At 47.3% G+C, this 16011-nt stretch overlaps 1 protein-coding gene across 1 annotated transcript in view; it reads left to right on the forward strand.

Annotated features, from left to right (window-relative positions):
• The window catches only part of TEX14 (testis expressed 14, intercellular bridge forming factor), a 57062-nt gene that overhangs the window by 3348 nt on the left and 37703 nt on the right, over positions 1-16011 (forward strand). The window contains exons 2-8 of the mRNA XM_024211286.1: positions 2833-2947; positions 5736-5901; positions 6800-6936; positions 7843-7924; positions 8516-8664; positions 10198-10311; positions 10782-10905. Of these exons, the coding sequence (XP_024067054.1) occupies positions 2833-2947; positions 5736-5901; positions 6800-6936; positions 7843-7924; positions 8516-8664; positions 10198-10311; positions 10782-10905 (887 nt within the window). The remainder of the gene's footprint in view (positions 1-2832; positions 2948-5735; positions 5902-6799; positions 6937-7842; positions 7925-8515; positions 8665-10197; positions 10312-10781; positions 10906-16011) is intronic.

Below are 16011 nucleotides of genomic sequence, written 5' to 3' on the forward strand. Positions count from 1 at the left end.
CTGTTATTGATGACCGTTCCTTCTTTCCTTTTGGGAAGCTGGGAGGGAGAGAACACAGACTGAGTGGTTAGCTCTTTTATGTTGTTTTAAAAAAAGAAAAAAGGTTTTATTTTTTTTTGTACTTCTAAATTCATTTGGGCTTTTCTTTTAAGATTATATATTTTAGTTGTAGGTAATTTACCTGTATTGAAATCTAGTAAAGCAGAAAATTCTGTTAATGGTTGATTGCTTGCTAAGATGTATTTATATAAGTGTAATAGAAATTTTATTTATTGTATTTTTAATTAAAATGATTAAAACAGTATTATTTGCAATGTCATAGCTGTGTTAATCCCAGGATGTGAGAGACAAGGTGGGTTATGCATCCAAAGAAGTGGGTTGTAGCCCACAAAAGCTTATGCTCTAATAAATTTGTTAGTCTCTAAGGTGCCATAAGTACTCCTGTTCTTTTTAAGGTGGGTTATGTAGGGGTGAAAACATTATCTTTTATTGGACAAACTTCAGTTAGGGTACGTCTACACTTACCGGAGGGTCCGGCGGCAGGCAATCGATGTTCTGGGATCGATTTATCGCGTCTGGTTTAGACGTGATAAATCGATCCCGGAAGTGCTCGCCATCGACGCCGGCACTCCAGCTCGGCGAGAGGAGTATGCGGCATCGACGGGGGAGCCTTTCTGCCGCGTCTGGACCCACGGTAAGTTCGGACTAAGGTACTTCGAATTCAGCTACGTTATTAACGTAGCTGAATTTGCGTACCTTAGTCCGAAGTGGGAGGGTAGTGTGGACCAGGCCCTAGTGAAAGAGACAAGCTTACACAAAGCTCTTCTTCGTCTGAGAAAAGTGCTAAGACTGTAACAGCTAAATATAAGGTGGGACAGTTGTTTTAGCAAGGAGTTAACATTCGTTGTAAGAGACCATTCAAGGTGAAGTGGTCAACTAACACCTCTGCAATCATATGACAAAGGTTGGTTAGTGGGTTATAGATCGTTCTCCCACTACAAGAAAGGGACCACGAGACCTTCTCCGTTGGATCATATGAACTGGAACCATAAACATGAACATTAAATCTCAACAAATGAGGGTCAATCCATCCTCATCATCATATCCACTCATTATACTCCACACCTGAACATAGCCACTCTATGAACTTCGTACCCTCATATCTCAATGCCTGTACTTTGACCCATCAACCTTTTACCCCCAATCGGGGTTATTGCAGATTATGTATTCCTTATGCCACCTGATTTTTAAACCAAATTTTGCACCCTCGATAATCTGTACGTTATTCCCTGATAACCAGAAACTTCTATGCTCAAACTCTGTTCACTTTTTTTTTTTTTTTAACATCATCTTAATAAAATTGTTATAATGAGCCATAAATCCAGTATCTCTATTGAGTCTCTAACAAAGTTATGAATTTAAGCTCCCAGGCTTGTCTTTTGCAGGTAGTGTGCCATTTTTCTTTCACCACAAGAACTGAGAGGTCAGATATCGAGTGGTCATTTTTTGCAAAGTGGTTTGCTACTGGTGGTATGGTGTTTTTGTCTTTTATAATTTTTCTGTGTGAGTTAATTCAAGAGCATAGTGATTGTCTCATTTCACCCACATAGTTGTTACTGAGGAATTTAGTACTTTGGATGAGGTACTGGAGTGCAGGAATAAGGGAGCTCAAGGGGGCATGGCCCTGCCTCTGCCCCTCCTCATCCTCCTGAGGGCCTCCCCGCCCCGTCCAGGTGGGGAGCCCGGGCAGCTGTGGGGTGCTGCGGACCCTCCACCTGCCTGGAGTGGAGGGTTGAGAGCAGTTCCCAGCCCATGTCCTTGCCCTGCACCCCCCCCCCCCAGGGCAGAAGGGTCCGCGGCTCCCCACAGCTGACCGTGTGCCATGCACAGTCTTACCTGGATCCGGCTCTGACTGGGGGCCGCAGCCCGGCCATGGTAAAAGCCATCTGGGCAGTTGTGGGGAGTCACGCCATGGACCCTCCACCTGCCCTGGGTGGATGGGGGGGCCCGTGGGTCAGGAACACGGGTCGGGGTCTGCTTTCAACCCCCTCACACACACACCCCTGGGCAGGTGGAGGGTCCTCAGGCAGCTCTCGGCCCGTTCCAGCTTCCAGCTTGGCTTGGGGCAGGGCCTCCGGTGGAAGAGGAAAACGTTTTTTGTTTTGTTTTTGTTGTGTTCATGTTAGACTGATATAGGTTAACTATTTCTGTATTACTTACACTTATATATAGGGGTCCTACCAAATTCACAGCCATGAAAGACGCGTCACCGCCCATGAAATCTGGTCTCCCCCTGTGAAATCTAGTCTTTTGTGTGCTTTTACCCTATACTATACATATTTCACAAGGGAGACCAGCGTTTCTCAAACTGAGGGCCCTGACCCAAAAGGGAGTTGCAGGGGGGTCACAAGGCTATTTTAGAGGGTTGCGGTACTGCCACCCTTACTTCTGTGTTGCCTTCAGAGCTGGGCAGCTGGAAAGCGGCAGCTGTTGGCCCAGCTCTGAAGGCAGCACCCCACCAGCAGCAGTATAGAAATAAGGGTAGCAGTACTGCAAACCCCCCACCATAACCTTGTGACTCCCCCACAACTCCTTTTTGCGTCAGGATCCCTACAATTACAGCATCGTCAAATTTCAGATTTAAATAGCTGAAATCATAAAATTTACGATTTTTAAAATCCTCTGACCCTGAAATTGACCAAAATGGACTGTGAATTTGGTAGGGCCCTATTTCTATAACATTTAATTAAAAAAGTTAAAGATTGATAATGGGGGGGTGTTTGAAATTGTATAGTCATGAGGCATGACTACTTATTTATTTATACTTTTCAGGTATTTGTGTTGACACAATTAACTCCTTGGGCCAGACTGCTCTGTTTACTGCTGCATTGCTAGGTCTTGGTAAACTAGTAAGTGTGCTCTTGGATTATGGATCAGACCCAAATCAGTTAAGTATAAAGTCAGAATTACATCCTTAATAAACTGAAACAAACTTAAGTTTGTTATAACATCAACTTTATTGTAATGCACAAGATTTTCCTTAATAATTGTCAATGAGCAGATGAAAGAGAGACATAGCCTTCATCCAAACTATAATTGTTACAGAGCTGATAGTTGGGGAAAGAAAAAGCCCAGGGCCCTGACTTTTAAAAAGTATTTAGGCTTTGCTCTGCTCAGTGGTGCATGGCCTCAAGCCTGTTCTATACTTAAAAGTTAGGTCAACATAGATATGATGCTCAGAGCTGTGAAAAATAGTGCCATAGCTATACTGATCTAACATGCGGTGTAGATGTGGCTAGGTTGACAGAAGAATTCTTCTGTCAACCAAGCTACTGCCTGTCAGAGAGGTGGATTAACTACAGCAACAGAAAAACACCTTCCATCCTTGTAGGAAGCATCTACGCTATGGCACTGCAGCAGTGCAACATGGTCAAAGTGATTTAGATCTTGCAATGCTGAGCAGAGCAAAGCCTAGATACATATATCAGAGGGGTAGCCGTGTTAGTCTGGATCTGTAAACAGCAACAAAGAGTCCTGTGGCACCTTATAGACTAACAGATGTATTGGAGCATAAGCTTTCGTGGGTGAATACCCACTTCGTCAGACGTCTTGACGAAGTGGGTATTCACCCATGAAAGCTTATGCTCCAATACATCAGTTAGTCTATAACAGGGGTCGGGTTCTTTTGTGAGGCCCGCCAAGCTCCCCGTGCCCCCCTGCTCGCGTGCCCCCCGCCCCTCTGCCTACCCCGTGGTGCTGTGAGCCCTGCGCCGCTCCCTGAAGCGGCTGGAACTATGGCCCTGCAGCCCCGGGCAGGGCGGGGGGGGGAAGGGGAGTAGAGGACTCCGTGCTCTCGCTTCCAGGCACCGCCCCCCGCAGCTCCCATTGGCCGGGAACGGGGAACCGTGGCCAATGGGAGCTTTGGGGGAGGTACCTGGAGGAGCAGCAAGAGCAGCACATGGTGCCGTTTTCCCCCGCCCCCGGGACTCCGGCCGCTTCCTGGAACGGAGCGGGGCCAGGGGCCAGGGCAGGTAGGCAGGGAGCCTGCCCTGGCCACGGTGCGCGGCGCTGCCACACCGGAGCCGCTCTAGATAAGCGGTGCCGGGCCGGAGTCCGCACCCCGCACCCCTCCTGCACCCCAACCCCCTGTCCGGAGCCCCCTGCCACATCCCACACACCCCTCCTGGACCCCAACCCCCTGCCACACCCTGCACCCCAACCCCCTGCTGCACCCCTCAACCCTCCTGCACCCCACACCCCAACTCCCTGCCCTGAGCCCCCGCCGCACCCTGCACATCTCCTGCACTCCCTGCCCTGAGCCCCCTGCCGCACCCTGCACCCCAACCCCCTGCTGCACCCCTCACCCCTCCTGCACCCCACACCCCAACTCCCTGCCCTGAGCCCCCTGCTGTACCCTGCACACCTCCTGCACCTCAACTCCCTGCCCTGAGCCCCCTGCCATTCCCTGCACCCCTCCTGCATCCCCTGGGGGCAGGGAGGGGGCAGAGTTGGGGTGAGGACTTCAGGGAAGGGGTTGGAATGGGGGCAGGGAAGAGGCCGGGCAGGGGCGGGGCCTCATGGAAGGGGTGGAGTGGGGGCGGGGCCAGGGCCAGCAAGGGGTGGGTGTCAGTGATGTGGCCCTTGGGCCAATGCACTAGTCCTCATCGGCCCTCATGGTCATTTGAGTTTGAGACCCCTGGTCTATAAGGTGCCACAGGACTCTTTTTTGATAGATACATATACAAATTTGGGCCCTGGTGCCTTCCAGCTTAGACAAATAAAGTGTTTTAGAAAACAGGCAAAGAGCCCCACCTACAAAACTCTTTGGTGAAGGTTGTGAATTCTGAGCTTGAATATGTTAACATTAAGGGCATGTCTACACTACAGACTCTGCAGTGGCACAGCTGCAGGTATGCCATTATAGTCCCATAGTGCAGATGCTTCCTACATCTACAGAAGTTTTTTTTCTGTCAATGTAGGTAATCCACCTCCCTGAGCAGGGTTAGGTATGCTTAACTACAGAACTCCCGGGTGACATAGCTAGTTCAGTCTGTATTTTAAATGTAGTCCAGGGCTCTGTGTTTCCATCTAGGTGTTAATGTGAATGCATGATTGAAGTGAATGGCAGAAGGGAATACTGTTCACAACTTTTTCTAATGCAATTGTTTGTCCCTCCGGAGACAGATTTTTTACTAGGCTGGATCAACAGCATAGCAGTGCACTGGTTGTAGTGAGATTATTTTTTGCAAGGAAAGTCACTACATTAGTCCAAGCAATAACCACACTTTACAGATAAACAGTGCTCTGTCTCCAGCCAAACAATAGGGCAAGCAAAGGTGTGAACTCCACTTCTTTCTCTCATTCACTTGAGTCAGGAATTAATCTTTAAAATCTAATTGGAAGTTTTTAAACACTAAAATTATTAATCATAGCTTCAGAAGCACCTCCCCATTGAGAGTGAAAAGGTAAAGCTTGGTTTTTGCAGAAGACAGGCAAAGTGCAGAAAAGCGTATTGAGAAAGAGAGTTTTTCATGCCTGCAGTTTTCTAGTCCCTCTGGTGACAATAAAAGGCCATACAGTCCTCACTCCATACATGGAATCCCATTTGGCAAGATCAGGGTAGATTCTTTTGCTCTTGCATATAATGCAATTGTAAGTATTCTCTTTTTCAAGAGGTATCTGTAGTTTACCATAGTGAAGGTAGTTTGAAATGTTTCTGTTCTAATATTCCTCAGCCGCTGTTATGATGGGAGCACCCCAGTACATGCTGCAGCATTCTCAGGAAATCAGTGGATTCTCAGTAAATTGTTGGATGCAGGAGGTGATCTGCGAGTACATGATAAAAATGGAAGAAATCCACAGTGCTGGGCTATGTCAGCTGGAAAGGAAAGTAGTGCTCAGGTACACATATATGTGAACTTCACAACTTTATCTTGGAAATATGGTCTGGGAAAAAAAACTCCATACCCAGGAAACAGATGTTTTTTAAGATAATGTTAAGTGATTTGCCTTATGTGACTTTCTGGCTCAGATTATATTCTGAGGTCCTGATCATATAAACTCAAAATTATTTCAGTGGGACTCTACCTGGGGGCAGAGGTCTGCCTGTACTTACAAGCTTGCAGGATCAGAGTCATAATGTGTAAATGTGCAGTGATGAGAACTACAGCGATAGGTCCTGATCCTGAAATCCCCTCATACTTGTGAGTAGTTCCGTTGGAGCTGTTTGCAGGACCAAGGCCTAGAACTATAAACATTCTGGTATAAATATTGCTTACTTAATGCTGAAGCAAAATGTTACAAGAAAGCTGTTGTTTTAAAATTATCCCATGTCTTGGTACGAGATAATTTGATGTCTTTCAGTATGCATATTTTACTGAGAGACCTAGTCAGAATAATTCAAGATAGATTATTCCTTTATTATTCATTGTGCTGGAATTCAGTAGTTTTATCATTTTCACCTTCAGAATTGTCAGTTATTGACATTGCTTCTGTCACCTGGAGGGCTTGAGGTTTGGTTTTATTTACATATTCACACCATTAATTTTTCTTTAAATTTACATGTTCACAATGGATACAGCTTCTTTTTGAATGTGCTGAATTTTGGTTGGTATCTGCCTTACAATTTTAGACAGTAAAGACTCTCTCTAATAAAAAATGTAATATCTCAAATATTTGTGCTGGTGCCAAATATTGCCACCAAGAAGTAAGTGACAATTTTTCTTCATGATCCTGCTCTATTAATTTAAAATAGGAACATTTATAATCTAGTAGTTCTTGAACACTTAATGTTTTTCAGATGTTAGAATTTATACGGCGTTGTGCATCACACATGCAGGCTGCAATTCAGAATTTCCCCTCTGATTTACTTAGGAAGGTTGGTTCATCAAAAGTACTGGTCTGCAACCCATCTAGATTTAGTGGCATTACTCAAGGGTAAGAACTTAACTTCGTAGTGATTCAGGGACGTTTCATCCCATACTTAAGTATCCTGAAACTTATCATGTGTTTTACTCGTTGTTGTCTGTCTCTTTCTTCTTGACAATATCTATTTTAAAACCAAAGCTGCTTGTTTAGACATTCTAGTGTATTTGGATGGGTCACCTTTATATGTGGTCATTAGTACTAAATTTTTCTTGCTATGGTAGAGCCAAACAGTAGGTGGTAACTTACAAATTCTTCTTTATTTAAAAGGAAATGTTTCACTGAATAAACCAGATACAATTCTGTATTGTATTAATGTTAAGATATCTGGTACTGTGTACCATAAAATAAATCTAATCTCTTTATCTGTAAGTCACTGCCAGTCTTTAGAGGATGTGTCTCTAACTGTTTTACGCTTTTTATTGCTAAGTTTGATGTGTCTAGTGGGAAATATCTTTCTGTTAAGAAAAATACTTTAGTGAAAGGATTTGAAGTGAATTCAAGATGTCTGCATATTTGCATTGCTATGCACTAAGTGACTTTAAACAAAATCATATACAAGATAATAGTTGCACATTAAAATCAAGTTGGTAAAATATGCCTACTTTTTTTTTTTTAAATAACCATGCTTCATGTTTCAGCAGGCTATGGGGTTACCATTGCTGTGCTTGTGAGACTTCTTTACAGCTCTAGTGGGGGTTAAGGTGGTGTCAGCCAGGAAAGTGAGAGTAGTAGCAGCCTCACTATTTCTGACCCAGGCCAAATATCAAGTGAAGTACTTGAAAGGCAGTTGCTGCAGGACTTGTGTATTCTTTCTTTCTTTCTTATCTCCTTTGGGAGATGGAATGTAACCTTTTTCAAAATCTTGGCCTTCGCTATTAATCTACATGTAGCTATGCTTGTATGTTTTGACATTAGAAATGCCGACAGTCCTCTGACTAGACTTCTAAAAGGTGGAGCAAATTCATCAAGAAACATCTACAGTTTTGGCTTTGGGAAGGTAAGACACTAGAGACAGTGGGCTCCAAACTGTGTAAGTTCTTTTTGTTTGTTGAAAACAATTGGAATCACATTGTTTTTATTTAAATCCAAAGATGGTCCCATATGAGTTGTTTTCAGACACTGTTAGATATTTCTTACCACTCACTAAATGGTGGGAAATAAATGGGGAGTGATCTAAATGACTATGGAAATCCTGGCCTATAGTCATTAGTGAGTCCTGACTGAGGGATTTATTTTGAAACAAAAGATACTTCAAGAAGTAGGTGGAAGGATCCCACTTGGGTGACTCTGAGGTGGCTGCTTCTGCTGTATTCAGTTAAGATTCAGTAGAAAGGTCCTTTTTCATATAGCCTTTAGTCACTGAAAGCCTTTTAGAGTGATCCCAATTTTTATGGTTTTTGGCTAATGTTTACTTGTGGTCAGTTGTCGTTTGCATGTAAACGTAGCACTAAGGCAACATTTTTCAGCTTCACAACATTTTTGACAAACACTACCTGATTCTTACAACACCCTAAGATCACATAGCTGGTCTGCAGTAGAGCTGGGCATAGAACCCAGGAATTGTTGAATATTTCTCCTTGTTATACAGTATATGGTTTTGTCTCAGTTTTATCTAACAGGCAGTAGGCAGCTAGGGTACCTGGCATCTCTCCCTATCATTTGGGATAAAGAAGTAGTTCAGGCAGATGATGAGCCAACATTCTCTTTCCACACTGGACCATACATGATCATGACAAAGTGAGTGGACTCTTCAGCAGTTTTCAGGTGTTTTTTAATATGCATCATCATCAGCAAACTACTGGACCAGATGGCTTGTCTGGATTTTTTCCTTGTGTTTATAGGGTATGTCTACACAGCCGACGGTAAGAGAGAGCTCTCCCAGTGCTGTAAAAAAACCCACCTCCGCGAGGGGAATAGCTACCAGAGCTGGGAGCACAGCTCCCAGCGCTGTAGCACTAATGTTTTCACCCCTCAGCTCATAGATCTACACTGCCACTTTACAGCGCTGAAACTTGCGTCGCTCAGGTGTTTTTTTTTCACACCCCTGAGCGAGGAAAGTTTTAGTGCTGTAAGTGGCAGTGTAGACAAGCCGTAAGTCTGGGCTCTGACTCAGGTTTGAGCCCAAGCTCCCCTTCTTTTCACACACAAATAGACTCTGCTTGTCAGTAAGCACTCAGGACCCAGGTCCTACGACCTGCTAAGGGTGTGGGTCAGAGCCTGAAGTCTTGCTGTAACTTAGGTCCAAGCCATGTCATTTTGACACAGGTCAAACCACAGACCTGAGTCAGAAGGTCTGCATAGTGCAGTATGGACATGTTAGCATGACTTGTGAGACCTGGGTTCAGCAATTGTAAACACAGGTTTAAAATGCAGCTTGGACACTCAAGCGCATGTTTGGAAACACCAGGTTCGTAAGCCTGAGTCCCACAGACTGGGGTGTACAATTCAGTGTAGACATACCCATAAACGCCCAGTAATCATAGAAGTTGGAGATGGAAAAGTCCTAAGTTCACCCAGTCCATCTCCCTACCAGTGGAGGTTTGTCCTCTGTTATACATTGACTAATGTGTTGTCTTGCCTCCTTTTAATATTCATTGACCATTGTCATGGCCCCATCCCCATTCATGGTTAAACCAGCCTACACATATTTAGGTCTATTAATGTTTTAATAATAATAAATGTTCTGGCTAATATTGGCCTCTGGGTGGGGCTCATAGACTGTATTTAGGTAGGATGAGTTCAAGCTCCAGGGCATACCTTGGTGTGCCTCAATTGCTCAGACCCAGAGTGAGCTGACTATAGATCTGCAAATACAAATCAGGCCCCTCTTTGCCTTTTCTGCTGCTGCAGCAAGTAATTCTGCCAGAAAAGGAGCATTCAGTAGGTCAGCTGGGTTGCTGACCCATTCCTTCCCAGCAGATCTAGCCTGTCACACAGTGGGTTAATATTGCCTCCGTGAGGAATGTTTCATAGTGTTGTGGCTTTCTGCCTAGGACTGTGGGGATATGGTTTGTCAAGCTGCACTCCTCTTTCTCTCCCCAAAACATGTCTCTTTCTCACTGCAGCTAGTCTTTGGCAAGCTGAGAGTTTATTGCTTGTCTAGGAAGCTGTGAGCCTATTGCCAGGGTTATCAAAGCACTGGCATGTTACTAACAGCAATAGACAGATTTGTAATCCTGGGAAACTTTGCTGTTGTTTGTAAGAGATGCTGTAACCAAAGAACCTATTGGACACATGGAGTGACTAGAGTCTCCTCTTCTCCTCCTGTAGTTTAATGTGGGGCAGCAGCAGAGTCACAGTGAAGGAGCTCAGCCTTAAACCACATCAGAACTGTAGTAAGCTACGTTTAGCTGATCTTCTAATAGCAGAACAGGAATATAGCAGGTAAGAGAGAATGCAAAATGCCTACAATATGTCAGGTCTTTGGGCATCCCTGAGGCCTGCAAGAAAGTAGAGGTCACCTCAGCCTAGCTAATGACTGGCTCAGAAAATAATGAATCAGGGTTACTCCTTCCTCTGGAAATGGGATTTACAGTTCTACTGTTCTTTCCCCTCTTGAGCTATTCTGAAATGAGCAGTGGGAGGTGTAATGTGGAGTAGGCAGGATCCCCCTCGACCCATACAAGTACTTTCCTGTGCAGATCCTGGAAAGCATCATTGCAGGTTCTTATGGTGTCAACAATAAAAAAAATCAGTGCCTCTCTATGAACAGTTTTCCTACCAGCCTATTTTGCTTATTCTAATAGTAAGTTAAAAAAGTTTTGGGTGAAAAGATCCAAGAGGCCAGATATTTATTTCTCTTTTAACATAATGTCTTATTTGTGTGGTAATATTGGGATTTTTCTCCTTTGCAGTAAACTTCGTCATCCTCATTTGCTGCAATTGATGGCAGTTTGTCTGTCCAATGATCTGGAAAAAACCCGTTTGGTGTATGAGAGAGTTAACTTTGGTTCACTATATAGCATCCTTCATGAAAGGGTAAATGGAACGATTGTTTTTTATTTATTTTTAAAATAAAAATTACCCATAATTAGAGATTTTACTGGATACCAGCATCCCCTGTGTTCTGTGCTAAGTTCATCTCATTGAGAGAAGCATCCTTTACTTAGAAACAAAATGTGAGAAATCCTAACTCCCTTTATGTACAGTACTTAGGGGCTTGTCTCATCACACAGCAGTAGCCACTCCCTCTAACAGGCTGGCAGTGTTTGCCTGATACACCCCATCCTGCAGCTATTGTGCCAGCTGGAGAAAGTTAATAAAGGGGTGGTTCTCTTAGCTCTTAGTTGTGGAGAAAAGGTTTAGGCTACGTTAGCTTCTTGGTAATTTCTTTAATAAAGCCAAGTAGGGTGACCAGATCACAGGGATGAAATATCGGGACGTGTGGGGGGCGGAGCAAAAAAAAATGGCGGCGGAGCAAAGCAGTTTCGCAGGGGCGGGGGGCATTAGCAGGCCCCAGCCGCGCTGCCGGATCGTACATAGCGCCCCGGCCGTGCGCGCTGCCCACCCCAGGGCAAAAGGTGGCCCCAATGCAGAGGGGGCCGGGGATAAAGAGGGCATCAGGGGGACCGAGAGGAGGCGCTGGGAAGCACAGGAGTCCGGGTGGGCGAGGGCGTATGGCTCCAGTGGGGCCCCGGGCAGGGCTCAGGCTGGATGGGCACAAGGAGGCAGAACCCCATAGCAGGACTGGGCGGGGACAAAGCTATCTCTCCCCTGGAAGTGGCTGCAGGAGCCCCCGAGCCCGGAGCTGGGCGCGGGGCAGCGGCGGTGCATGGGAGCTGGGGACCCCGGGGGCGGCGCGGTGCGGGCATGCAGGGGGCCGGGGCTGGCACAGCCAAGCCGCAGCAGCGGCCGGTCTCCCGAGCAGCTCTCCGGGGCTCCGGGCTGGGCAGCGGGCAGGAGCCGGGGGTTTTCCCGGCCCCATGGAGCCTCCCACCCCCCAGCCCGCCCTGGGCACATGCGGCGCGTCCCGCCGCTGTCGGGGAGCCCCCGCCTCTCCCGCTTGGCTGCGCTCCAGCGGCTCCTTCCTGGCGGGGCGAGCCGCTGGAGCGCAGCCGAGCGGGAGAGGCGCGGGGCTTCCCGACAGCGGCGGGGAAGTTTATGGGTTCCGGGGACCCCAGCCGGCTCCTAGCCCCTGTCCGCTGGCCGCCCCGCCTGGGACAAGTCTCACCCCCACAGCCCCTCTCCGCCGTGTGTCTCTGGCGGCCCACCGCCCACCGGGGCCAGAGCCAGCCCCGGCCACTGCCTGCACGCAGCCCGGGCCATGCCCAGCTAGCCCCCGGCAGCCGCGGCAACTTTTCCTTCCCCTCCCGCGCTCCTGGTAGATGCCCGACCCTCCTCCCTCCATCCCCCCTCCACACATCCCTCCTCCTAACCTCCTCCTTCCATCCCCCTTTCCTCCTCCCTCCATTTCCCTCACATCCCACGCAGCACCACACGCTGGTGTCCGGCGGCCTCCCTCCAGCGCTTGTGCAGCCACCATACAGCTGATCAGCGGCGCGCAAGCCTGGGAGGGAGGGGAATGCGGGTTGCGTGCTTGGGAAAGAGGCGGGGCCAGGGCGGGGATTTGGGGAGGGATCCAATGGGGGAAGGAGGGGACGGGGGGGGGCGTGAGCACCGGAGCACGGAGGGCAAATGTGCTTTTTTGTCCAGTGTCCCGACCGAACATCGGTCGGGACGCGGGACAAAGAAGCAAATATTGGGACAGTCCCGATAAAATCGAGACGTGTGGTCACCCTAAAGCCAAGCTCCAGGAAGGGTTGAGTTTTTGACTCAACACAGTGGGTGGACTGTTTGAGAGCAGGCTAGGATAGGCACCTGTTCCCAATCCCCATAACAGGGAGTATATTCTGTTTTTTGAGAAATGAAATGATGGGTATGAATCCATTTCAGTTTCCTGAACATTCACAGTGACTTGTCCCCCATTGCAGATACCAGGGAAATGTCAGGATTGGATGTTAGTGTAGGAGTTCAAGGATTAGTAGTTTGGTATTAAGCTTGTATGACTGTGTAACAGCAGTAAAGCCATTATCCTTGTGTTTTGCTCACCATTTACCATATTCCCACGTTGTGGTAATTGACTTGGAGACTGAATTACTGCCTCAAAAAACAGAGGGGCATGGTTTTGCTTGACTTTCAATAGAAGCATGCCAAGGTCTATATTATTGTTCAAAATATGGATGTTGGATATGTGCGTGTGTGTTGGGAGAGTGCTTGTTTTCTGTATTTGGAAACATCAATAACAGTTTACCTGGAATCACAGAATCCTGCTGTGATGGGTTGGATCACAGAAACCCTCTGGGGGCTGCCAACTGATGTGCCAAGACTACTTCTGCTCCTGCTTTCCCTCCCATCCCAGCTTGGGACTTCAGTGCCCTGCCTGGTTTGAGCCAGACCCGCTTGCCTGCTGCAAACCCAGACCCAGGTCTGAACCATGTCTTGTAAGAGCTGTAGGCTTAAACTGAAAGCAGCTTAAGAAGTGTTCCTGTCTTTAACACTCAGATGCCCAACTCCCAATGGGGTCCAAACCCCAAATAAATCCGTTTTACCCTAAAGCTTATGCAGGGTAAACTCATAAATTGTTCGCCCTCTATAACGCTCATAGAGAGGTATGCACAGCTGTTTGCCCCCTCCCCACAGGTATTAATACATACTCCGGGTTAATTAATAAGTAAAAAGTGATTTTATTAAATACAGAAAGTAGGATTTAAGTGGTTCCAAGTAATAGCAGACAGAACAAAGTGAATTACCAAGTAAAATAAAATAAAACATGCAAGTCTATGCCTAATACAGATAAAAACCTCACCCTCAGAGGAGTTCCAGTAAGCTTCCTTTTACAGACTAGTCTCCTTCTAGTCTGGGTCCAGCAATCACTCACACCCCCTGTAGTCACTGTCCTTTGTTCTAGTTTCTTTCAGGTATCCTTGGGGGCTATCTCTTGAGCCAGCTGAAGACCAAAATGGAGGGGACTCCCAGGGGTTTAAATAGACTTTCTCTTGTGGGTGGAGACCCCCTCCTCTCTCCTATGCAAAGTCCAGCTCCAAGATGGAGTTTTGGAGTCACATGGGCAAGTCACATGTCCATGCATGACTCCGTTTTTACAGGCAGCAGCCATTGTTTACATGCTACCCTGAACGTCCTCAGGTTGACTTCTTATGTGGATTGGAGCCTTCCAAGATTCATTGTCCTTTAAGTGTTTCTTGATTGGGCACTTAATTTGCACATTCCTTTCTCAAGACGCTGACCAAATGCTTTACTAAGGCTACTTAGAAATCAAGCAAGTACACAGCCAATATTCATAACTTTGAATACAACGACACATGCATACAAATAGGATGAATAGATTCAGTAGATCATAACCTTTACAGAGATATGTTACATGGCATATGTAGCATAAAATATATTCCAGTTATATCATATATATACATTCATAAACATATTTCCATAAAGCCTGCCACTTCTGGCTGGTTGCCTACCAGGGAGAATTCTGAAATCAATCCAGACTGGGAAGTAACCATGACAAGTCTGCTTAATAAAGATTCAGGGGTTCTAGTATCATACCTAACAATATTGGTCCTTGCCTAAGACCGTTCACTGGATTACCTTTTTGTCTCTTGGTTTGCACATACCCAGTATAATTCACTAAGTCTAAGTCCTTTCAGATGTGATTTGAGAAGTTGCAGTTGTAATTATCATTCCTTTTAGGTCATAGAGATGGGAAAATCAGTTCTTCTTCGAATGCTTGGTCATGTCAATTCCAATCAGGTGCGCATGGGCCGCGTGCACGACAGCTGCAAGATTTTTCCCTTAGCAGTATCCGTAGGGTCGGCCTTGGTGCCCTCTGGAGTCGCGCCTTCATGGTGCCAATATAGAGCCCTGCTGACCTGACCCCCACTCAGTTCCTTCTTACCGCCGGTGATGGCTAGCTGGAACGCCCTACCACTCTTGCCTCGGCGAGCGCTTGCTTCACAGTATCTCTATCCTCATGTACGTAGTTAGCACAGTAGTTATAGTTAGTGTAGATTTTCTTATAAGTTGCCTTCGGGGTGGTCTTTCCCCCAGTGTTTTTCACCGGCACCGGGTATACCTCGGTACCTGGGCTTTAAACTGTGCTTGGACTGTGGCAGGTTTATGTCAAGAAGTGACCCGCACTCGTCGCGCCTTAAGTGTCTGGGCGAGGGGCATCTCAGAGACCGCTGTAAGGGCTTTCGTCCCTGGACGAAAATTATCTGAGTAACTTTTTTGGTGAGGCAAAAGAGTATGGGATTTTGGTGTAGTGTACACTAACCATAATTTTTGTTTTTTGTTTTGTTTTTTACCATCTTGTCTGTTTTAGGTCTTTTAAACTTTCACTTGTTAAATTTCACTGGTGCCATCTGCTGGAGATTTTAGTTAAATACACCTATTTTCTTTTTCACTTAATTTTAGCCATTGCCTTGCATTTAGTTTAGGGGTCGGCAACCTACGGCACGCGTGCCAAACACGGCACGTGAGCCGATTTTGAGTGGCACGCTGCCTGCCCGGTGAGAGGAGGAGGAGGAGGGGCGGAGGGACCGGAAAGCACCACGCTGGGGGAAGAAGCTGGGGAGGAGGGAAGCTTGGCTGCCGGAGGACCAAGCTTCTGCTTCCTGCCCTGGCAGGGGAGAGTGGTGGTGGGGGGTCCCGACCCCCCACCCCACTCAGCCCCCCCGCTCACCGCTCTCCCCTGCGGGGGCAGGAGGCAGAAGTTTGGTCCTGTGGCAGCCAAGCTTCCCCCCTCCCCGGCTTCTTCCCACAGCTTGGTGCGTTCCGGCCCCTCCTCCTCCCCCTCCCTCTCCCTGCCGGCGATGTCCCTTGCGAGGAGGAGGGGGAGCGGAGCAGAGCCGAGCGGCAGCGTGCTCGCTGCTCCGTAGAGCAGGCAGAGAGAGGTAGGAACGGGCCTTGGGGAAGAGGGTGGAACAGGGCATATCCGTCCCAGCCCCCTGCCATGAGCCGCTCAGGGCAGGGGGCTGGGAGCACCCCCACGAGCCGAGCACCCCAGCCTTCTGCCCTGCACCTCCACACACACCCCAGCCCTCTGCCCTGACCTCCCCCCAACACCCAGCC

The sequence above is a fragment of the Terrapene carolina genome, unplaced genomic scaffold, assembly GCF_002925995.2.
Source record: "Terrapene carolina triunguis isolate 2854851 unplaced genomic scaffold, T_m_triunguis-2.0 Scaffold231, whole genome shotgun sequence".
In the NCBI taxonomy this organism is placed as follows: Eukaryota; Metazoa; Chordata; order Testudines; family Emydidae; genus Terrapene; species Terrapene triunguis.